General features: G+C 42.1%; 1 protein-coding gene across 3 annotated transcripts in view; it reads left to right on the top strand.

Annotated features, from left to right (window-relative positions):
- Window positions 1-1704: 1704 nt before the first annotated feature.
- Ppp1r21 (protein phosphatase 1 regulatory subunit 21) overlaps window positions 1705-24516 on the top strand; it is a 63206-nt gene continuing 40394 nt past the window's right edge. For 2 of the 3 annotated variants that reach the window (XM_090336975.1, XM_090336976.1), the window contains exons 1-6: window positions 1711-1802; window positions 14621-14689; window positions 20369-20515; window positions 22280-22378; window positions 23072-23236; window positions 23417-23475. In XM_090336975.1, the coding sequence (XP_090193101.1) occupies window positions 1746-1802; window positions 14621-14689; window positions 20369-20515; window positions 22280-22378; window positions 23072-23236; window positions 23417-23475 (596 nt within the window). In that variant the 5' untranslated portion in view covers window positions 1711-1745. Of the gene's footprint in view, window positions 1803-14620; window positions 14690-20368; window positions 20516-22279; window positions 22379-23071; window positions 23237-23416; window positions 23476-24516 lie in introns of all 3 variants that reach the window. The other variant, XM_090336977.1, reaches the window with a different exon arrangement.

The following is a 24516-nucleotide window of genomic DNA, read 5'->3' as shown; positions in this document are numbered from 1 at the left end:
GTATGTGGACAATAAGAATGTTACTTTTTGGAGGGGGGGGTGTCGGTCATGGGACTTAAATTCTGGGCCTGGGGGTTGTCCCTGAGCTTTTCAGCTCAAGCCTACTGCTCTACCCTTTGAGCCACAGCACCACTTCCGGTTTTCTGGTGATTAATTGGAGATAAAGAGTCTCACAGACTTTTTTAGTGTCAGGGTTGGCTTTGAACTCCAATCCTCAGATCTCTGCCTCCTGAGTAGCTAGTGTGAACCCCTGCAACCCTTTTTCTTTCTTTTTAAAAAATTAGTCATGGGGCTTGAACTCTGTCTAGGTTCTATCCCTGAGCTTCTTTGTGCTCAAGGAAAATGCTTTGCCACTTAAGCACAGCCCCGCTTCCAGCATTTTCTGAGTAGTTTATTGGAGATAAACAGTTTAATTGACGTTCCTGCCTAGGCTGGCTTCCATTCACCACCCTCAGATATCAGCCTCCAGAGCAGCTGGGATTTCAGGCATGAGCCTCGAGTACCTGGCTAAGAATGTTCCTTTTTAACCTTTGAAACTTGTCTGTGTTATAACACTCGGCAGTTTGAGTTTTACATTTAACCTAATGTTCCTCTATGTTGGTATTTAAAAATACGTGCAGTCATATACTGACCTAGGATCATTAGTTTTAACTGCGATATCATAATTTAGGGTGAACGCATCCTCTCTCAACAATCATTTCGATGCCGTGAAATGCAATGTCTGTAATAATAATACAGTGTATATATATATATATATATAAATGGATGAATGGAAGCAGCTTTTAATTGAAGCAAAAGCATCATAAAGCATCTCAGGCCGAGCAGTTTTTGCTTCAGTTCTCCTGAAAATGTGTTTTCAACTGTTGTTCATGTCCACCATAGCTATATGCCTGGCAAGAACGATGAACCGAGATGTCCACAAGCCTTTTGCTCAAATCAACTGAAGAAGGCTGTGACCTGAGGGTGCGGGGGGTAGGGGGCGGGGGGAGGGGGGACGGGGGCTGTGCCCGGGGTGGGGGGGGGAGGGGGGACGGGGGCTGCGCCCGGGGTGGGGGGGCGCGGGGTGTGGACTCCTGATGGACACAAAGAGCTCTCAACGTCAGAGCCCTAAAGACGGGGAAGGTCCGCGAGTCTGCAGGGCAGAGCCCACGCCGCACGTGCCTACCCGGGGCCGAGAACCACCCGGCGGCAGGCGGAGGCCTCCCCGCTCGGGAAAGCCAAGCGGTTGCCATGACAACCACCGGGTCAGGTTGGCCAGGATTCCGGAGACGCTTCTTGGAATGTCTCTTCTTCCGGTCCTCGATGCTTCGCCACCGAGGTCTCTCTCCTCGGGCTCCGCCCACTCCGTAGGCCCTCCCCATTCTCGGTCTCAACTGACCGCCCCTTTCTCCGTTCCAGGTCGCCATCTTGACGCATGGTCCAAGATGGCGTCCCTAGGTTCCCAGAAGCAGAGCCCAGACGCGCTTGAGGCTGCGCGCGTGCGCGGGTTTGGGCGGGCGGGGGAGGGGGAAAGGGCGCGACGTGACGTCATGACGTTTCCCCGCCCTCCCGTCTTGCCCCGCCCCTCCGAGGCCCATTCCACCTTCCTCCCACCCCGGGAACCCGGAAGTGGAGGAGGAGGCGCGGCGGCGGTGGCCAGGCTGCAGACGCTGGCCGAGCCAAACCCGGGAGCGCGTCGGGGGTTGGGGGCGGGGGGCGGGGCTGAGCGGCCTGGGCAGCCGGGCCTGGACGGGGCGGGGGAGGCCATGGCCTCGGCAGAGTTGCAGGGGAAGTACCAGAAGCTGGCTCAGGAGTACTCAAAGGTATCCACCGTGGGCGGGGACGGAGGGGGACCCTGGCCCTGCGGCCTCGGGTTGCCTTGGCAGCGGACTCGTCGGGTCGTGGGGGAACTCCTGGGGGAGCATGCGAGCGCGCCCCTCCTCTCCCCTACTCCTCCTCCGTCCACCATTTCCATGCCTCCACCTGCAGCTCCCCGGAGATGGGGTAGGGCGGTGTCTGGTCCGCGTGCATTTCTGCAGTTGGGGAGCTGGAGTTTGAGCCTCCCTCTCATTGGACTGGCGGGCTGGGGCTTGGACTGGGATGCTGCGTGAATCCAGGCTTTTGCCTAGGGTGCTGGCCAGGAGGGGCAGGGAGAGAGGTGGGGCCCCCGCTAACCCTCCAGGTTTCCCCAGGTTGACCAGCTCAGGAGGTGAGGAAGGTCCGCCTGGCTCCCTCCTGCGGGGATGGTTAGAGGAGAGTTATCTACTCCCACCCAGATCCTTTTTGGAGAGTCAGTGGTGTCTTTCCTGTAAACTGCCCCAGTAGGGATGGGTGGTTACGAATGTATTATTCCAGGATTCGGGCGATTTGGCAAGATATTGTCTGGAATGATTTTTGACAGCATGAATGCTGGGGCTAGGTCCTTTTCCCCCTGTGGTCCTTCCTTCACGTGCAATAGGGCCGAGCATCCAGGAGGTGCTTCATACATGCTGTATTAAACAAAATAGGGACCTGCTCTTTTGTCGTTGTGTTCACATTGGCGTTGTGTTCACAGCACCAGCCTTTCTTGCACATGGGTGGTGCAGTTTCTAGGTTGGGTGTTTCTGCCTTATGTTTATTCTGATGAAGTTATTAAAGTCGACTGTGACATCTTTGGAAGTTGATTCACCAGTCTAAGCTTAGTTTTCAATGAGCTTTACAATTTAAAGAGTTTGAAGCACTCCCCCCCCCTTAAGATTTCATTCAACAAGGTGAAATGATTTTCTTTTAATTAAAAAAAAACTATTCTTTTTTTTTTTGTGTGTTCTGGAAACCAAACCCAGGACATAATGGTGCTTTATTACTAAATGCAGCCCACATGCAAAAAAAATGTGTGTTTTTTTTTTTAAATAAAGCGTGCGAGCAAAGATACACTCGTGTCTTCCACCATCCACTAGAGATAAGACACTTATTCCAGTGGTGGTACCGTGGGCAAAACTGTTGCACTTTCATTTGAGATAATCTTAAAATCCTGTGGCATAATGTCAGTGGGAGCAAATTTTCACCCTTTGTATAGGCGAACTTCTTTATTTGAAAAAGTCAGAAGTTTAGAGCAAGTCCATATGATAAAGTAGGGGGAGGTGCTGGATGGCAGTGTTCAAATTTGTTTCTGCTATCTTTGATTGAAAGTGTTTTATGCATATAAAGTAACAAAAGTGGTGGGGTGCCAGTGGCTTCATGTCTGTAAGCTACTAGTTACTCTGGAAGGCTGACATCTGAGGATTGTGGTTTGAAGCCAGCCTGGGCAGATAAATCTGGAAGACTTATCTCTAGTTAATTAGCAACAGGCCAAAAGTGGAACTGTGACTCTTGTAAAGCACCAGCCTTGAGTAGAGGAAAAAAAAAAAAGCACAAGGCCCTGAGTTCAAATTCAGTATCAGCATTCAAAAAAACCAAACAACAACATCAACAACAACAACAACAAAATAAAGTGATGGGACTGTTACTCTTCTCTGGTGAGTAGGTGACCTCATGAGGCAATTTCAAATGAAAAAAGGGGTTCCGTAATGTTCAAAGCATTGGTTGTCCTGCTGAAATAATGGTATAGTCCCACAAAGTAATAAACTTTGAAAGATTTTGTTCTATTGGATATATAAGCGTCTTCAAGAGACACTTGATATGTGCTCCCTGTGAGCTGTCTGCCAGGGTCCCAGGCAGTGTTCCCACTGCAGAAGTCCAACATGAAGTTATGCTGCAGGATGACAGGTGTAGTTCAAGGGAAGCAAGAAGAGAGGTCATCTGGCAAGGGTAGATGTTAGTTAGGTTAGGGAACAGAAAAGTGGGAAAGGAAGAGGAGAGTTTGGTAGTTTTCTAGGCAAGGGGAGCAGCCTATGTTTGCCTGCATGAAAGCTACTTAAGAAACATACATGGCAGGGGTGGTGAAATGGGCTTGGAGAGGTCATTTGAATGAGAACAGGAAGGGTTGTGGATGTCAAATAAGGGTGAAATTTTCCCTGTGTAGTCCAGTCTGGCCTGAGACATGGTGATCTACCTCTGCCTCCAGAGTGATGGAGTTCCAGTGGCCCCAAGTTTACCTTTTCAGTATTAGAAAATGATCAAAAGGTTTTCATTGGGGGAGTGACATTACTTTTGGAATGGAAATTGTAACTATGTGGAAGACAGAGTGAAATAGACAGGAGGAAAGAAAGCCAGACAGTAGCATGCTGGAATGGTTTGAGGGAGAATAATACGGGATAAAAGAAGTTAGTGAATTTAGGATGAGGAGGAGTGGCTAGGTTTAGAAATTATGATCAACAATACTTTTTGGCTTCCCTCTCTCTGTTTTTCCCTTCTCTTTTGTATGCCTCCTTTATTTATTTTTTTATTGTCTGGATAATGTACAGAGGGGTTACAGTTACATTGTCAGGTAGTAGATGCCTTACTTCTCGTACATTGATACCCCTTGTCATGTTTCCCTCCCTCCACTTGTGCTTCCTTTATGTATAGCACTTAACTTAGGAAGATTCAAAGAATGTATGAAGTTCTCCTCAGGTTTCATTTATTATGGTCTTGGTGAGTGAGGGAAGACTGCGTTATCCATGAGTTTTCTGAGGTCACTGACTGTTAAAGGCTGAAGGAAGGAAATTTCTTTTGGAGAAGGGATCTATTCATGGTTAGATGTGGTCGTAGAATTTAGGGTTGATTTGATTACCATGTTAGTTTTAAATGATGCTAGGGGTAATTGCTGAACATTTCTAATGGAGATGAATTGTCTAAAAGTGAGGGCAGAGGCTGACACTTTCAGGTAATGCTCTGAAACATGAACTTTGACAGTTAGGGTAGAGATGCGGAAACACCCATGAGAAAGATGTGCCTGGAGGAAGAGCTATTAAAGGACTGTGGTAGTGGGTCTCACAAACTTAGAGTCATCTCTTCAGTCCAGCCGGCTGTTCCTCGTTCTTTTTTTTTTTTTTTCCAGTCCTGGGCTTGAGCTCAGGGCCTGAGCCCTGTCCTTGGACTTTCTCAAGGCTAGAGCTCTACCACTTGAGCCTCAGCACCATTTCTGGCTTTTTTTTCTATGTATGTGGTACCGAGGAATCGAACCCAGGTCTTCATGCATGCTAGGCAAACACTCTACCATTTGGCCAAACTCCCCGCCCCCTATTCCTTGTTCTTTTAATTGCAATGTGGAAGAAATATCAGAACTCAGAAAACAGAGATTTTATGTGAGCCGAGTTTATGTGGGAGGCTGAGATTGGGAGGATGGTGGTTCTAGGCTACCCTAGGCAGAAACATCAAGAGAGATTCCATCTCCATGGGAGAAGCTGGGTTTGTGGCATATGCATGTCAGCCTCACCTCAGTGATACCTGCGAGAAGCCTCAAAGAAGGGGCCTGTGTAGGAAGAGAAGTCCTGTCTCAAAAAAGGGCTGGAGACATGGCTTAGCAGTGAAGTCCTATCTAAAAAGTGCAGACAGAACTGTTCAAATCTCAGTCAGTTAAAAAAAAAAGTCATGTGTGTACTCCCTATTCATCTTAGTGCTCAGCAATTTCTAGACAAGATCTATGTCCTTTTCCCTTTTTATTACCTCCCCTGGGGCAGAAATTGTGGCTGATACTGAAATCTAGTTACATTTTTTTTTTTTTGCCTTATTTAGAATGCAAAGAAAAAAAGTTTCCTGTCTGTAGAAGGAAGCCTACATATCAGGAGAAAAGCCGGCTTGGTCCTAAACCCAAGGAATTTGCAGAACTTTCTCATCCTTCTTTAGTACAAATCTCAGCTTGTACTCCAGGAAAGGATCCTTCCTTCCTAACGAATTGTAGTCATAATCTTTCCTACTGAGCAGTGTATGAAAACCAAAACACTGTGATCTGAGGAGCTTCCATAACAGAGACTAAGCAGTTGTTAGATAAAGACCAAACTATGGAGGCCAAAGCAGATGAGAGTCATGAGTTGCTAAAACACAGTGTTATGGAAAGATTAGTAAAAATGGAGAATAAGAGGACCAGGATTTTGGCCTAGTGGTAGAGTGCTTGCTGGCATACATGCAGCCCAGGGTTTGATTCCTCAGTACCACATATACAGAAAAAGCTGGAAGTGGTGCTGTGGCTCAGGGGGTAGAGGGCTACTCTTGAGAAAGCTCAAGGACAGTGCTCAGGCCCTGAGTTCAAGCCCTAAGACTGGGTGTGGGGGGGAGGGGAGTGGAGAATAAGATGTTAGTGGTTAGGCAACTAAATCATTTGTTTTTTGGAGGCGGGGAGGTTGGTCATGGGCCTTGAACCCTGGGACTGGGCAGTCCCTAAGCTCTTCAGCACAAGGCTTACCACCCTACCCCTTGAGCCACAATCCCACTTCCCGTTTTCTGGTGGTTAATTGGAGATAAGAGACTCTGGGACTTTAGTGCCCGGGCTGGCTTTGAATCATGACTCTCAGATCTCAGCCTCCTGAGTAGTTAGGATTACAGGCGTGAGCCACTGTGCCTGGCTAGTAGAAGGTTTTTTTTTTTTTTTTTTTTTTTTTTTTTTTTTTTAAATATCAGGTTCAAGGGCTGAGTGCCAATGGCTCAGGCCTGGGATCCTAGCTACTCAGAAGGTCTGAGGATCATAGTTTGAAGGCAGTCTGGGCAGGAAAGTTCCTGAGACTCTTAGCTCCAATTAACCACCAGAAAACCAGAAGTGGAGCTGTGGGCTCAGGTAATAGAATGTCAGCTGTGGGAGGAAAGCTGAGAGATAGCATTCAGGCCCTGAATTCAAGTCCCACGGCTGGAGAATTCCTCCATCCCAGACAAATCAGATTCAGTAGTCTGGAAAGGAAGAAGATGTGTAGAGGCTGGTTTTAAAAGTCAATGGATAGAGATGCAAGGCATCACTCCAACACCTGAGGGAAACCTAACCAGGGCCTTAGTTACTTCATTATAGTTTAATACTTGCTGTTTCTTCCTTCGTTCACTTTACTGTCAATGATCTGTAAGTACTCAGTTCTGGCTCATTTGATTTTAGCTTGCCTTCTTTGTAGAAATGCTCTTCTCTGGCACCATGTGTGTAAGCATAGTTCAAGGTCTTCCTGGTGTTTGTGTTATCTTGGGTCAGTGCTTCTCAAAGTGTGGGCCCCAGCCCCCATAATCAACCATGTCTGAGAATGAGTTAGACTTGTAGACTCCTAAGTCCACACTCAACCTGGACCTTACAGAAAATTAGTAGCAGGGCCCAGCTGTTGTAACAAATTGTTCTGTGTGCTGTCTTAGGATGCTTTGTGTTGCTACAACAAAATTCCCAAGAGCACTAACTTAGAAGAAGAAAAGATCTTTAGTTTTGCAGGCTATATGCATAGTGTAACCTTAGTGAAGCCCGACTCAATGTGCCTTAATTACTCATGGTCTATGAGTGGCAATGGTGGGGACGCAGCAGGAGCAAGCACTTGATCACATATGGAGCTAGGAGTAGAGGACAGGCAGTCATGTGGTATCACAGCACAGGGCCTCAGTGGCTTAAGGACTTCCAATAAAGAATTACGTTCCCCTCCCCGACCCCCCCCCCCCCAGTTGTCTGTTCTGGTTTGAACTTAGAGCCTTGCTTTTGCTAGAAGGCACTCTGCCACTGAGTCAGTACCCCCAGTTCGTGTGTGTGTGCTTTATTTGTGTCTGCTTTCTATTGTGGTGTGTACCTGGATTGAGATCTTCCTGTTTTTCCTTCCCGCCATAGCTGGGATGGCAGTTGCATGCCACCATACCCACCTTCTTCCACTGAGATGGAGTTTCTCTTGACTTTTCTGCCTGGACTGGTCTGGAACCATGCTCTTTTCAATCTCAGCCTAGGATTACTGGTAGGAACCACTACACCCTGTAGAGTCCTTCCTCCTAAAGGTACATAGTACCTCCAGTATGACCATGTAGGGACCAAGATTTTACATTGGGAGACACTTAACATCTAAATCATAGCATGTGCCAAAGTTGAGTAGTATCAACGAAGCAGCTTTTGCTCAGGTATGGACAGTCTCTTTAAAGTTCTAGGAGGCTGTGAAATACATTGGGGAAGCCAAATACCTATTTTTCTCTAACAGTTTACTTTGCAATGTGTGCTTCTTTTTAGTTATGATGATGATTGCCTTCGGGAACTCTTTCTTAGACTTACACTCTTAGTATAGAGCTACTTCTATAGGGAAAGGGTCAGTTGTGTTCCCTTGTGTTTGCTCTTCAAATAGTGAGTGGACTGTGGTTTGTCAGTCACTCAGGAGTGGGCTGGATAAAAATAGAATACCAGCTTTTTTTTTTTTTTTTTTTAAACCTGGTATTCTCTATGTAGGATTCACTATGCAAGTTGGATCGGCAAATATAGCTTTAGGTTCAGTGTTGTCTGATGGAACTTTCTGTAAGTATGAAAAATATTCTTTCTCTGGGCTGTCCAGCAAGGCAACCATGTTTTGTAATTAAACACTGAAAAGGAAGTTAATGTGGCTGTGGAACTGGATTTTAGATTTTATTTACAGTTAAATAATTTAAATAGACACAGTTGGCTATTGTCTCCCCTGTTGGATAGTGCTTGCTTAGACTCTAGATCAGTGAGTGCATCACAGATGTTAATGTCTGCATGACTCATGGGAAGATCTTGTTACACTGCAGATTCTGGTTTAGTAGGTCTGGAGTGGAGTCTGTGATCGTGCTCCCAACTGCTGCTTTTGAAGCACTCTGAAGACCACCCTTTGAGTAGCAAGGCCCTGGGGAGACAGGAGAGAGGCTGTTCATCTTCTGCAGTCCAACTGACTTGCACACAGGTCCCTGAGAGTTAGGGATTGGAGATTTGTCCTAGTAAGTTTCCCTACATGGCAACAGGAATAGGAGAAAGGGTTCCATTTGAGAGAAATCTGAGAGGAAGTTCTTCCTGCAACAGTTACAAAATGACCCGTCACTAGTACACAGTGAGTAATCTAGCGGGTAACTTAAATTAATGTAAATAACCTGCCTATCGGGAAAGCAGTGGGCATGATTCCCTAACCCCTTCTCTGCAGTAGGCAGAGTGCACAGGTGATACTCTTAGCACCTTTGACTACTTCAAATAATGGAACTGAGGGAATTTGAGGAACCATCCAGGGCACACTGAAGTAGTTTGAGTCTGCAGATAGCTTCAGTATTCCGAAGCTTTAAATTGGGTTTGGTGAATTGGTTGTTACACACATGTCTTTGTTGTGAAGAAAAGTTGCACGCATAAAGGCTTTTTTAAAAGAGTTGTAAAACATGTTATAGTGTCAACATGTTCTGCATGAAAACAGCCATGTAAGAATGGTTCTGGGCTGGGAGTTTGGCCTAGTGGTAGAGTGCTTGTCTAGCATGCACAAAGACCTGGGTTCGATTCCTTGGTACCACATACATAGAAAAAAGCCGGAAGTGGTGCTGAGGCTCAAGAGGTAGAGCTTTAGCTTTGAGAAAGTCCAAGGACAGTGCTCAGGCCCTGAGCTCAAGCCCAGGGCTGGCAAAAAAAAAAGAATGATGCTGACATAGAAGGTGGTTGAAGGTTAGCTGAGAAATTGCATAATTTCTCTTTTTCCACAAAGTCTTTTAACAGTTTGTGATTAAAGGTCATAAATCTCCAGATCTTGGGCCAATTATCCTGTCAGAGTTTGTCCAAGCAGCATGTGAGACTCTGTGTCTACAGACGTGGCTGTGTGAGTGGCTGGCTGAGGCTGGTTCATTCCAGAACCACACAGAGCAGGTGGCGCCTGGGTTATTGGAGCGTTAGACTCAGAGCTTTTGAGAATTGTTTTTCTAGTTGAATCACTTGGAGAACAGTCTTAGAAAAAGACTGGGAAATGATAACAGTGTCTTGCAGTTGTATAATGCATTATGTTTAAAACTCCTCATATATAGTACTTAAATGGATTGTATAGATAAAACTGTATTGCACTCTTTCTGTATCCACAGCATTGATTTTTCATCATAAGCAGGAAATTAAGGAAATAGCATTTTCTATAACATGAACAACAGTTTAAGATGGCAGCTAGGAGATGAGTGTAGTAATCATACACAAATTAGTAAATGTGAAATTTACAGCTTTTGAGATTGAGCAGGTTAGTGAGAGTTGGCTTGCTTCCAGTAAGTGCCAGAGGAAATGAGAAGCCAAACACAGGTGGGCATGGTTAAGAAAAGTTATTGAGGAAGAACAGGTAGAATTTGGTTGACAGAAGGGCTGTGCTTTCAAAGTAAAGGTGAAGCTAGCCTGAAGATTATAAGACAACAACAACAAGAAATGAGGTTTAAAACAAAAGACCATCAGAGTTGGAATTCCGCAGTCCCTCTACCCAGTGGAGCAGAGTGAGAGGCTGTGAGCAGCAGCTGTGCAGCTTTCAGGAGGGTATTGCTGTCTAGTCCAGACCTCAGATTAGATACTCACGTCAGTATGCCTGAGAGTGTCCTAGCACTGGTGCCTACCTGGAGATCTTTAACTGGATCTGCCTTGGCCCACCTGTTACATGCTGGAGAGAGGAAGGAGGTTGTTAGAGCAGCACACTGAACACCGAGGTGGCTGTACTTGACTGGCCTCTGGGTCAGTGCTGCAGCAGGAATGTTGGTGGTGCTGCCCAGGCCACTGGGAGGTGGCAGGTGCCACAGAGGGCGGTTCAGGGTGCTGTCCTTTCTTAAAATAAGTAACGGAAACACAGATAGGCATTCCTACAAGAGCAGTGGTATCTGCTAAATAGTTTGAAGTCATATTTGACTTGTTAAACAAACAATATAAATTTTTATAATCATTATAAACAGTTATTTCTTATCAGATATAAACAATTCTTTTGAAAGTTTCTTTCCCTTCCCACTCCCTCTTTTCCTCCCTCCTCCCTCCTCCCTCCTCCCCCTCTCCCTCTCCCTGTCTCTGTCTCTCTCTGTCTCTCTCTGTCTCTGTCTCTGTCTCTCTCTGTCTCTCTCTCTCTCTCTCTCTCTCTCTCTCTCTCTCTCTCTCGTGCCAGTATACTCGAGCCTGAACTCCAGCCTTGCGCTCTTGCCTGGCTCTCTGTACTGCCAAGGCTAGTGCCCTATCATTGGAGCCACAACCACTTACCCCTTTTGCTTTTTAACAAAATGGTCTAGTCATTTGGTTTTATATATCCTTAAATGCCTTTTAAAATGCAAAGTGAGTTTTTTTTTAATTACTGTGGTCTGAGGTCTGTTCTTACAGGAACTAATCAGTTTAGTAGCTGGACATACCAAACATACTAGATCAGGTAGGACAGGGGTGTGAAATGACACTGCTCTCCTTTGGCTATGTGAGCTTGAAAATACTACTTCTGCCTTTGAGGTAACATTATCCATGAGTTCATAGATATTGCTTAAAAAGTAGAATAGTACATGGTGTATATTGTACCGGTACTTTTTTGAACTGCAGAGCAGAGGTCAGCAATCTTTCTCTGTAAAGAGCCAAATAGTAAGCAGTTCAGCCTTGAGGATGTGTGGTTTCTGTCTTGGCCACTCCCTTCTTCTGTTGTACAATAACAGAGATGTTAGAGTAGGGCAGTGGTCCAGCAAACTTCAAAATGGATTGCAGGCCAACTGGCTCTCAGACTCTATAGTTTGCCAACACCTTTTCTAGAGAATTTGGTGTCTGTGCTTTTTTTAAAAGCAGGAAATGCTTCCATTTCTCATTATCTTTTTTTATTTTTATTTTGTACATCGTGGGGCTTGAACTCTGGGCCTGAGCACTTTCCTTGAGCTCTTCAGCTCAAGGCTGGTGCACTGTCACTTGAGCCACAGCGCCACTTCCAGTTTTCTGGCAGTTAATTGGAGATGTGAGTCTCACAGACTGCATGCCCAGGCTGGTATTGAACTGCAATCCTCAGATCTCAACCTCCTAAATAGCTAGGATTATAGGTGTGAGCCACCAGCACCTGGCTCTCATTATCTTTTTTTTTTTTTTGATTGGGCATGGGGCTTGAACTCTGGGCCTTGGTATTGTCCCTGAGCTATTCAGCTCAAGGCTACTGCCTTACCCCTGGAGCCACAGCACCACTTCTGGTTTTCTGGCAGTTAATTGGAGATAAGAGTCTCACCGACTTTGGTGCCTGGGGCTGGCTTTGAACCTCGATCCTTAGATCTCAGCCTCCTGAGTAGCTAGGATTACAGGTGTGAGCCATCTCATTATCTTTCAATGTCTTATTTTCTACTTGAAATGATAAGCTCTTTAAAAACAAGCACCACATCTTTATTCCCGTATCATTTATAACAAGACTTCAAACCAGGCAAACTGTAATAAAATATGTACCTCATGTTGTTGTGAGGCTATTCCATTTGTGGAACACCATGTAGTTTAGTAAATGCTCTGATGTAGGTCTCTTATCTGGTTCTCAAAACAGGCTCAGAAGAAGGAAGGTCCATGTATTCACCAGTACTGTTGATCAGGTAGCTGAGCAGGAAAGGGTCAGTGAATTTCTCAAGTTTATATTGTGTACAGCAAAGCAAAGATTTGGATCTGGTTTCTGTTGTAGCAATGATCTGTGATCTTTAACTTTCCCAAAGTAGAAGATATTCATCTTTCATTCTTATAATCATAAATTTTATTTTGTGTTTACCGCTCAACTGTACTTGGGATAGAGTCAGTTCTCTGTTCTCTGAAGCCTAATCTGAGCTATGCAGAATTACAAAGAGATTTTTTTTCCCCCCTTTAGACAATGCCTCACTGTGTAGCCCAGACTCTGGACTATGTAGCTATGTAGTTCAAGGTGGCCAGACGTGGCCTCACACTTGAAATCCTTCTGCATCATTTCTTGTTTTTTTTTTGTTGTTGTTGTTTGTTTTTTGTTTTTTTTTTGCCAGTCCTGGGCTTTAGCTCAGGGCCTGAGCACTGTCCTTGGACTTTCTCAAGGTTAGAGCTCTACCACTTGAGCCTCAGCACCACTTCCAGCTTTTTTCTATATATGTGGTACCGAGGAATCGAACCTGGATCTTCGTGCATGCTAGGCAAGCACTCTACCACTAGGCCAAACTCCCGGCCCCATGCATCATTTCTTAAACACTGGAATTACAGCCATGTGTGACCTACACTGGACAAAACTGATTTTTTTTATTTGTTAAAGCTAGGTAGGTAAAATTGTCCCATTCTTTCATTTTTCCAGAGAAGAAAAATCTGGTCATTTTTGGTGTTCACTAAACCCTCGGATTATTAGCTGCGTGAGCTTATATGTGTGCTTTGCTGGGAATATTTTCTGTTTACTGTAGAAGTAGTTTTTATCTTCCAAAACTGCCAGGGGTGGTTATACAGATGTAGATATAAGTACTTTATTTAGAATAACATTTTACATCAGCTTATAATACTTAATGATGGAAAGAAGCTCAAGGTTTCCTTCTAAGGCTTTCCCCATCTCACCAGCCCACTGCTTTTCTCTCTAGCATGGCTTGTGATATAGTAGTCAGTGTTGTCTAGCTGGCATAGTAATAATGAAGTCAAAAGTTCAGAATATGAATTCAGCATTTCCACCTCCCTTTTCTGTGCCTGTATCCTCATTTCTAAAATAGAGGTAATTAGAACATGGTACCGAGGTAGGACAGTGAAGATTAGACAAAGTAACACCTGAAAAGTACTTGGGATGATGTAATGATCAGTGTATAGTGGTAATTCAAGTGTAAGTGGATATTAAAATTATTTTGCAAATTGAACTTGCTTTTTAATTGCTGCATACATTGCTGCTGTTGCTGGCTGATAATAATTGCCTACCATTCCTAAGGCCACTGTCTGTGATAACATTTTCATGACTAATATTAGCTACAGTGTCCCACTGGGTTTGTTGATGCCCTACATTTAGATTTTCTGTGTAATTATTATCCCATGGTAGTCTTATTTGTATGATTTTACAAATGGATAATATGCCAGAATTTCAAGGAAAATGGTCTATTAACTATTTTGTTACTTATTGTACTGCTTATTATTTAGGGATATGACTTAGTTTCATATGAGGAATGATGCATAGAAGTTGGAGACACGTTTTTTTCTTTCTTTTTCATTTTCTTTTTTTTGTGGGTCATGGGACTTGAACTCTGGGCCTGGGCATTGTTCCTGAGCTCTTCAGCTCAAGGTTACTATCCTACCACTGGAGCCACAGTCCCACTTCCCATTTTCTAGTGGTTAATTGGAGATAAGAGTCTCATTATCTTTGGTACTCAGGCTGGCTTTGAACCTCTATCCTCAGATCTCAGCCTCCTGAGTAGCTAGGATTACAGACATAAGCCACTGTGCCTGACCAATGGTTTTTCTTTTCTTTTATTATTTATTTTTTAAAATTATTTTTTGGAACTGAGCCTCCCTTTGTAGCCCCAAACTAGCCTTCTACTTTCTGTGTAGCTCAGGCTGGCCTTGAACTCAGTCTCACTGCTTTGGCATCTTGAGTACTGGAATTATAGATGTGTGCCACCATGTCTGGTTATCCCAGTTTTGCCATTGGTGAGTTTCATGTTGGGGAACTCAGCCTGTGTGTCTTTACTTATAAAATGGTGAACTATAATAACTATTTCCCTCTTTGGGACAAATATTTTGTTTATATCTATGTGTTTATATTATATGCACAAATGCATATGAGAAAATATCTAGTTACCTAAATATAGTGATTCCTCTAAAGTAATTTGTAAGTGATATTCTGGTTACAGTGGATTGTTTTATATTAAAAATAATTATTGTTCTCCATGTTTTCAGCTTCGGGCTCAGAATCAAGTCCTAAAAAAAGGTGTTGTGGATGAACAGGCAAATTCTGCTGCTTTAAAGGTATGCAATCTGGTCTTTGTGTCATGAAGGTTGTTTAGCCATGTTTGCCATGTTTGCTCAAAGCAGAGAAGTCAGCTGGGTTTCAGGGTGAAAGTCCCACTTCTTGATTCACCAGAACTAGGGGATGCTATTACTGCATCCTTTGTTGTTAACTATTTTATTACCTTAGTTATGAACATTCCTTAACTAAAAGCTACTAAAAACTATTATTTGACTTGAATGCATTTCTTCTGTACCTCAAAGCCTTTATGTAGCTCAGTGCATCTGAATGAATGGAGCTTTGTATCTGTGGTCATCTCTAGACAGCAGTTGAGAAAGCTAGAGTACATTCATATTTGTGTCCTTGGCTCTCAGCAAATGGGTCCTAATAAATTGGAATATGGAAATCACCTCGTCCATTAATCTTGCCTTTAGTTGTGCTATTTAGTAGTAATAACTCTTTCAGTTAGAGCACTGAGGCATTAATAAATATTGCTTAGTGATACCTGTTTTTTTTTTTGGCCAGTCCTGGGGATTGAACTCAGGGCCTGGACAACTGTCCCTGAGCTTTTTTTGCTCAGGGCTAGCACTCTACCACTTGAGCCACAGCATCACTTCCAGCTTTTTCTGTTTATGTAGTACTGAGAAATCCAACCCAGGTCTTCACGCATGCTAGGCAAGCGCTCTACCACTAAGCCACATTCTTAGTGATACCTTTTCTTTGTGTGTGTGTTCTGACTCTGGAGCTTGAAGTTGGGGTCTGGATATTGTCCCCAAGCTCTTTTGCTCTAAGCTAGTGCTCTACCACTTAAGCCATAGCTTCTCTTCTGGCTTTTTGTGGTTATTTGGAGGTGAGAGTGGATAGGACTATTCTTGCCTGAGTTGGTTTCCAATGGCAATTCTCAGATCTCAGCCTCCAGAGTAGCTAGGATTACAGACATGAGCCATCAGCATCCAACTACTTAGTTATGCTTTTAAGTAGATAAATTAAATCCAGGATATAGATTTCTTTTTGGCCAAGTATCAGTAAAATGTACTGTTTCCCTCTCTCCATTTGTTCTCTATTTCTCTTCTTGTTAGACATATGGGATTAAGATTTTTTTTTTCTCTAGTGTCTTTCTGGAGAAGCTCTTCAACCACTGGTGTATCCCGGTGGCACACTCCGGTAGCTCTGACCCTGATACATGTCCTTTTACTTGCTGTGTGCCAGGCTTTTTCACAGTAGCTCCGGAGGTGATAACATTATCATTCCCTTTGCAGAATTGTGAGAGGAATTAGGATAGAATTCTTCTGAAGTGACTGATTAGCTGGTAGAGTTGGAGTTTCAGTCAACTGGTGATAAATTATGACAATGAAAAGAAATTTCTTTTTTTTTATTAATTCTTTACAGTAGTCATTATAATTATAGTACCACTGACAATTCTTTCAGTGAGGGTATTATGTTACTATAGAAGTAACTTTCTGGGAAGTAACTCTTCAGTGATTTCACTTTCTTTAATTTGAAGTGTGTGATTGGACCAAAGTTTACATTTGAATTTAAAGTGAACCATAAGAACTTAATAAACAAACAACAGAGAAAAAAATATGCCTACTTAACAGGAGTACATTTTTCTGTTCTTTATCCCTGTTATCACCATTCAGATAATGTCAATGTAATGACACTAGCTGTGGATTTAGGTTGTTTTGTCATAACTAAAACATTGGTTTATTAAACATTTCATCTCTTAGCTTTTTAGCTTAGTTTTTTTTTTTACTTTATTGTTTTGTCTTTTTTTTTTTTTTTTTAGCCAGTCCTAGGCTTGAACCCAGGGCCTGAGCATTGTCCTTGGGCCACAGCATCACTTCCAGCTCTTTTCTATGTATGTGGTACCAAGGAATCGAACCCGGGTCTTCGTGCATGCTTGGCAAGCACTCTACCACTAGGCCACACTCCCGGCCCCTGTTTTGTCTTTTTCAGTACTGAGGATTGAACCCAGGGTCTCATACTTGCTAAGCAAGTGCATTACCACTGAACTTTATCACATTTCTAGTTCACCCTGTCTCTGTCTCTCTCTCTCTCTCTCTGTCTCTGTCTTTGTCTCTGTCTCTCTCTCTAGAGAGAGAGTAGTGAAATTTGAACTCTGGGCCTGGGTTCTGTCCCTGAGCTCTTCAGCTCAAATCTAGTACTCTCTACCCCTTGAGACAAAGTACCACTTCTGGCTTTTTCTATATATGTGGTACCAGGGGCTTTGTGCTTGCTAGGCAAGCACTCTACCACTAGTCCACACTCCTGACCTAAAAGTAGTTCTTAAACATATAGAAGTCGGCTGGGAGTTTGACCTAGTGGTAGAGTGCTTACCTAGCACGCATGAAGGCCTGGGTTTGATTCTTAAGTACCACATACATAGAAATAAAAAGTCGGAAATGGTGCTGTGGCTCAAGTGGTAAAGCTCTAGCCTTGAGAAAACCCAAGGAGAGTGCTCAGGCCCTGAGTTCAAGCCCCAGGACTGGCAAAAAAAAAATGCAAGCATATAGTAGTATATGGCCATCTTATCTCCTTGTCAGTGAAAACAGAGTCATCAGGATGTCACAGAAAAATAGAATAGTATTTTCTAAGTATTTATCTTTTGTTTTATTATTTATCTTTTAAAAATGTTATGAAACTCAGTATTTCTCTTTTAACTTTTCCATTTCTTAACCCATTGTGGTATTAACAGTACAAAATATCAGAAAGTATTCAGATTCTACATTTTTAAAAAATTCATCCAGGCCGGGAGTTTGGCCTAGGCAAGCACTCTTCCACTAGTCCACACTCCTGACCTAAAAGTATTCTTAAACATATAGAAGTTGGCTGGGAGTTTGGCCTAGTGGTAGAGTGCTTGCCTACCATGCATGAAGACTAGGGTTTGATTCCTTGGTACCACATACATAGAAAAAAGCTGGAAGTGGTGCTGAGACTCAAGTGATAGAGCTCTAGCCTTAAGAAAGTCCAAGGACAGTGTTCGGGCCCTCAGCTTAGCCTGAGACTGGCAAAAAAATAAATAAATAAATAATTATCGTCTAGTTTTAAAGTGAATTGGTGAATAAGAGCATCTGATTTTTTTTCTTTTTTTCAGCCAGCCCTGGGGTTTGTACTCAGGGCTTGAGCACTGTCCTTGGGCTTTTTTTCTCAAGGCTTGAGCTCTACCACTTGAGCCACAGCACCATTTTTGGCTTTTTTCTTTTTTCCTGTGTATGTAGTACTGAGGAATTGAATCTGGGTCTTTCCTCATGCTAGGCAAGCATTTTTACCAGTAGGCCAAATGCCCAGCCTGAAAATATTTTTTGTGTTAGGATGATATTGGTTTTTATCTTTGACATATCAGAATAGTTAAAGTGAAGATAAACATTGAAAAGACTTCATTTTGAGCTGGGGATCTAGCTCAGTGATAGAATACTAGTCTAATATGCATGAAGTCCTTAGTTTGGTTAGGTTTCGCAGGGGCTGGGCAGTGGGGAGATTTTTTTTTTTCCTTTTTTTTTTTCTATTTTTTTTATTGTAATTAGTAAAAGGGTTACATGATATTTGCCAGATAGAAGGTGCATTAATTCACATACATTGATACCCTTTCACATGTCTTGGTACCCATTTCCCTCCCCCCCCCACATCCCCTACCCGTCTTGGTTTTCCCCCCTTCCCTATCAAATTTCAAATATCCAAATACAAATAAATTCAATATATCAGATAACAAAGTGAGATACTATACCAATATGAGATAACCAAGGGACAGCAAAGGAGATGAGAGACAAATAGTACATTAAGGACAACAATCATTCACTATATGGCTTTTGTTTCAATATCCTGGAGGTCCTTTCAATTAGCTTCACATTATATGGCCTTATGTATCCAGATTTTGCTCTATTGCAGATCTCTGCTAGTAGAGCCCAAGGTTTCTACTGATTATGACGAATGAGGGAAACCATTGAGCCTAAGTTCCTTTGAGTCTGGCTTACTTCACTTAATATGATTTTTTCTGTCTTTCCATTTCCTAACAAATGGGGCGATGTCATTCTTTCTGACAGCAGCATAGAATTCCATTGTATACAAATACCACAACTTGTTGATCCACTCATCAACTGAGGGACCTCTAGGTTGGTTCCATATCTTTGCTATGGTGAATAGTGCTGCAATGAACATTGTTGTGCTAGTGGATTTAGTATGTCCTTGTTTCTGGGTGGTTGGGTAAATGCCAGGTAGTGGAATTGCTGGGTCATAGGGGAGTTCTATGTTTAGCCTTTTGAGGCACTGCCACACTGCTTTCCATAGTGGTTGAAAGAGTTTGCACTCCAGTGGGGAGATTTTGTTGAGGCTATTTTTTTTGCCCCTGTCAGGGCTTGAACTCAAAACCTGAGCACTATCCTTGAGCTTTCTCAAGGCTGGAGCTCTGCCACTTGAGACATAGTACCATTTCTGGCCTTTTCTATGTATGTGATGCCGAGGAATCGAACCCAGGTCTTCGTGCATGGTAGGCAAGCATTCTTATCAGTAGGCCAAACTCCTGGCCAGCTATTTTTCTTTTCTTTTTTTTTTTTTTTTTTTAAAGAGGGATAGCAAGATGCTCCACTGCAGATGAATGGATACAAAAAATGTGGTACATATATACAATGGAATTCTACATAACCACCAGACAAGATAAAGTGGGAAGTGGATGAAACTAGAGCAAATCATGTTGAGTGAGATAAGCCAAGATCAAAGGAACAAAAGGCACATGGTCTCCTTGATATATGGATATTAGATCCAAACAGTACAAAATCGATGATTCAATATTCGGGTACTCAAGGTCATTGACATGATATTGGAGATATAAATATAACTACATAGACATAAAAATCTGTGATGGGATACATACTCTATAGACAAAATGTTATATAGATTGATATGTATCTATCACATACAAACTCCCAGCTTAATTTTAATTATGTTCTTAAATTTATGTGCCAGTGATTGCATATAGAGATTCCCTTCTTGAATACTTGTTAAACTTGACATTTGAAATATGTTGTTAAAAAAATCAGTGTTAAAATCTTTTAATAAAAAAAAGAGCAAATCTTTGCTAGTAGTAAAACAAGTTAAAATGAAGGGGCAAGCAATGCTCCCCTCTGGCACACAGAGAATGGGAGCTAGGAGCTCCTTAACTGATTTAAGCTCTGAGAGGATTTACAGAAAAAAAAAAGGAAATACAAACTTATTTTTGTTTGTCACATTAGTGAGTCTGGGGCTTTCTTAAAACATTTAGATTTATAAATTTGTAGCTCCAGACTTTGTCTCTGCTCTTTTCTATTTAGTTTTAAATTTACTTAGTTTGGCCCATAGATGATTTTTGTCATGAAAACAAAGTTAAAAAAAAAAAAGTAAGGGGGCCGGGAGTTTGGCCTAGTGGTTAAAGTGCTTGCCTAGCATGCATGAAGACCTGGGTTCAATTCCTCGGTACCACATACATAGAAAAAAGCCGGCAGTGGTGCTGAGGCTCAAGTGGTAGAGCTCTAGCCTTGAGAAAGTCCAAGGACAGTGCTCAGGCCCTGAGCTCCAGCCCAGGACTGGCAAAAAAAAAAAAAGTAAAAACTGAAATGCTTAAACACTCAACTTGAATTCCCTGAAGCAAGAGGTCTTGATTATATTTTGGTGAAATGAACATCTTGGTTTTAATTAATTCTGAATCTCAAACACTCACTTGAATACAGGAACAACTAAAAATGAGGGATCAGTCACTGAGGAAATTGCAACAGGAAATGGACAGTTTGACATTTAGAAATCTTCAGCTTGCCAAGAGGGTAGAACTACTGCAAGATGAGCTAGCGCTGAGTGAACCTCGGGGCAAGAAAAACAAGGTAGGTAGGTCCCATAATGGGAAGCTGGTATGATTGGGCAGGCAATGAAGGCACTGGTTTAAACTGAAGGCCTAGCTGGACATAGGGTCTAGAAAACAGGCATCTGATATAAATATGTGGTAAGTAAACATTAGGGACACTTTTATACAGAAGGCTGTTGTAAAGAATTTATTAGCAGCAAACACATAGGTCATTTAGTAGTTGGCTATATCAGTTTCTCCATCAACAAAGTAGACTTTCAGGGTTGTGAGGATTAAATGGACTAAACCATATGAAAGTGCTAGGATGTGTTTATCACATAGTATGTTAACACTTTTCCCATACTCATTTCCCTGCACAGAAGGATCCTGTGGGGAGCCAGTATTCAAGGAAAGGAGAACAGAGAGGGTATAGTATTAGAGCTGTACAGGAATTTATCACAATACATATGTATGCCCCAAGAATTCTGAAATCTTTGGGGAGGAAATGGCCATCTAGACTCCACTCAGGCACACCAGACTGAAACTGTCCCCTTGGTGTAACCGAGATGTGTGTGGAGCACTTGTGCATTAGTTTTAATTAAAGCTTCCAAATTTGGAACCACTAAGGGCCCGAGTATGATATTCAGTGGCATCTGTTGTGTTCCAGACCTGACAGATATTTAATAGTTTTTGGTTTTTATAGAGCTTTTCCGCTTTTCCATTTTGTATAGGGCTTTTTAATTGCAGATTTGATATTGGATCAGAGTAGGTGACTTCATTTTAAATGATGAGTGATGATACAAAGAAGGCAGAAGGTGGTGACGAATGTCTAAACACATTCTCATTGTTAGATTTTCTCTTTAATACTTGCATATTACATGAAAAAGTTGTTCATGATTAGATTTGAAATAGTGCTGTTGTTCTCAGTAGATGTTAATACTAGTAAAAAAAAACTAAGGGAGAGGATTTTCATTATCTTGAGGTTTTTTTTTTTTTTTTTTTTTTTTTTCTTTGCCAGTCCTAGGCTTGGGCTCAGGGCTTGAGCACTGCCCTTGGACTTTCTCAAGGCTAGCACTCTACCACTTGAGCCTCAGCACCACTTCTGGCTTTTTGCTATGTATATGGGGTACTGAGGAATTGAACCCGGGTCTTCGTGCATGCTAGGCAAGCACTATACCACTAGGCCAAACTCCCAGCCCCATCTTGAGTTTTTTTCCTAATGTTTTTAGTATAGTTTTTTTTTTTTACAAACTTACATTTAAAAAAATTAGAAATTGATGTGAGTTTCTTAATAAACTTACCTTTGAATACTGTTACATAACTTATAATATTTCTTTTTTTTCCTTTTTTTATTGTAATTAGTAAAAGGGTTACATGATATTTGTTACATAACTTATAATATTTCTTAAAGGAGTTTTATAAGTCATACTTGTAGAATTGTTAAAACTTTTTCTAAACCTAAAGATCACATTAAAATGATGTTTATGAATGTATTTATGTCCCTAGCCTTCTGGGTCTCTTCTGTCTCCCAATAGAACTACCTCTGAATTTCTCTGAAATGAATAATGATCTTATATATTCTTTTCTCTCTCTTTTAAGTTTTCTTGCCCTTCGTACTATCTGCAGTTACAGTTGTGTCCCATAGGAAAAGTTAAATGATGGACCGTGTACCTTTTGCAGGATTGTTTGAGAATGGTGAACACATAGAAGAGACAAGCTACTAAGGTGATAGAGAATCTGTGTACCTTAGGATGTATCTCTAAAGGATGAAAGTTATGTGGACATAACTTGTTCTTTCCATCAGAAAAGTGGAGAATCTTCTCAGTTGAGTCAAGAGCAGAAGAGTGTCTTTGATGAAGATCTACAAAAGAAGATAGAAGAGAATGAACGGTTGCATATACAGGTGACAAAAATCTATTTTCTATGTGATGTAAAAGTGGATCATATGATGAGAAGTAGAAAAAAAAGTAGTTTAAATAGTATTTTTTTTCTCTGTATAGGTTTTTCACGTCTCCCACAGTCTTTCAAGCACAAATGTTAATATCATTTTCTTTCCCTCTTCTTTACGTTTCTTTTCTTCTTTCTCTCTACCTTCCTTTCCTCTCATTTTTCTTTTCCCTTTTAGCCTAGATTGGTCCTGATGATGTTCTTCCTGATATCTGCCACTGGAGAAATTGGAATTATAAGCATGAGCCATCATGTCCAGCCTGTAATTCTTAGACTCAGACTCTCATTAAGAGATGGAACTTTCCCTCTTAGCAGCAGCACCTCAATTGGATTCTGTATGTTTCAAAAAAATTGAAGTAGGAACTCGTGCAATTAAAGGAAAAGAGGTGCAGTTTTAGAATAGGCTTCCTGGGTTTCAGTCTCATCTTTACTGTGAGACCTAAGTTATAACCTTTCAGGCTTCAGTTTCTGCATGTGCAAAGGAGGGATAGCAATAGTATATCCTCTGATAAACTAATACCTATGGGTCTGCACAGAACACACAGAGCCATATAGATATTACTCAGTGAATAGTCACTGGTGTAGGCTTTCTTATTTATATGTATTGCTTCATGAGAAGAGGAAAAAAAAAATGGTCTTTCCTTTTCAGTTTTTTGAAGCTGATGAGCAACACAAGCATGTGGAAGCAGAGCTGAGGAGTCGCCTGTCTGCTCTGGAGACAGAAGCAGCCCAGCACCAAGCTGTGGTTGATGGCCTAACAAGGAAGTATATGGAAACCATTGAGAAACTGCAGAATGACAAGGCAAAGCTAGAAGTAAGCCCCACTGCTTGTGAGAGCATGGTAAAAATTAGCTCAGGCCTTTAAAAGTTGTCCATGTGTTCTGTGAAGCATAGACTTAGTTGTTTCAGGTAGCTTGTGGTCTGCATGTTTCTCAAGTATGCTTCTACTTGTAGCTTAAACTGTCTGCTTTTCTTTTTTTATTCTAAAATTTAGGTAAAATCTCAAACTCTAGAAAAGGAAGCCAAGGAGTGCCGACTTCGAACAGAGGAATGGTATGTGGAAACAAATTCCAAGGGCCCTGAAGTGAGAACCTGAGTTTTTTTTTTTTTTAGAACAACAATCGTTAATTATATGGCTTATGTTTACATCATATTTTAAATGACAAGTTTAACAACAGTTGTTCAAGGAGGGAATCTCTAATTACATTCTCTGGGACTTAGTATTTAGAACTTAATCAAAATTAGGCTAACGGTTTGTATGTCATAGAAACCTATCAATTTATGAAATAAAATATGATTATAGAGTCATAGGTTTTTTTGTCTATATAGTTATGTTTGTATTTCCATTACCATGTCCATAGCTTTGGGTATGCAGTTATTGAGTCCTCGCTCTTGTACACTTTGGATTTAGAGAACCTGAGTTTTTATTTTCAGCTGCTCCTCTGCGTCACATTTGAATGAGGAGATGGGGATAGGGAATCAACAGGGTCTTCCCGTATCCTCTGGGACTTTAGCGGGTGTGTGTGTGTGTGTAATATATCCTGAATGGGGACTTGAACTGAGGGTGCTTGCTGTCACCGGCCTTTTCTTTTTTTTCCTCACAGTACCACTTGAACCACACTTTTCAACTTCCTGCTGGCTAATTGCAGACTCTCTTACATTTGTCTGCTTAGACTGGCTTTGAACTATGATCCTTAGATCACAGCCTCAAGTAGCTAGTATCGTCAGGAGCCACCTGGCACTTGGCTTGGCCTCAATATTCTTTTTTTATAATTTTTAAAAAATTTTATTTTTATTTTATTGTTGGGGTGATGTACAGAGGGGTTGCAGTTACATTCATTGGCTTCAGTATTTTTTTTTTTTTTTTTTTGCCAGTCCTGGGCTTGAGCTCAGGGCCTGAGCACTGTCCTTGGACTTTCTCAAGGACAGAGCTCTACCACTTGAGCCTCAGCACCACTTCCGGAATCGAACCTGGGTTTTCATGCATGCTAGGCAAGCACTCTACCACTAGGCCAAACTGCTGGCCCCCAGGCTTCAGTATTCTTGAATGGCTTATGCATTCCTTGCAGCTGGCAGGTGTTTTGAGCATGATAG

This window comes from Megascapheus bottae, chromosome 7, assembly GCF_031878675.1.
Source record: "Megascapheus bottae isolate mThoBot1 chromosome 7, mThoBot2.hap1, whole genome shotgun sequence".
NCBI lineage: Eukaryota > Metazoa > Chordata > Mammalia > Rodentia > Geomyidae > Megascapheus > Megascapheus bottae.
Note: the sequence above shows the minus strand (reverse complement) of the source record. Positions and strands in the feature narration are given on the sequence as shown.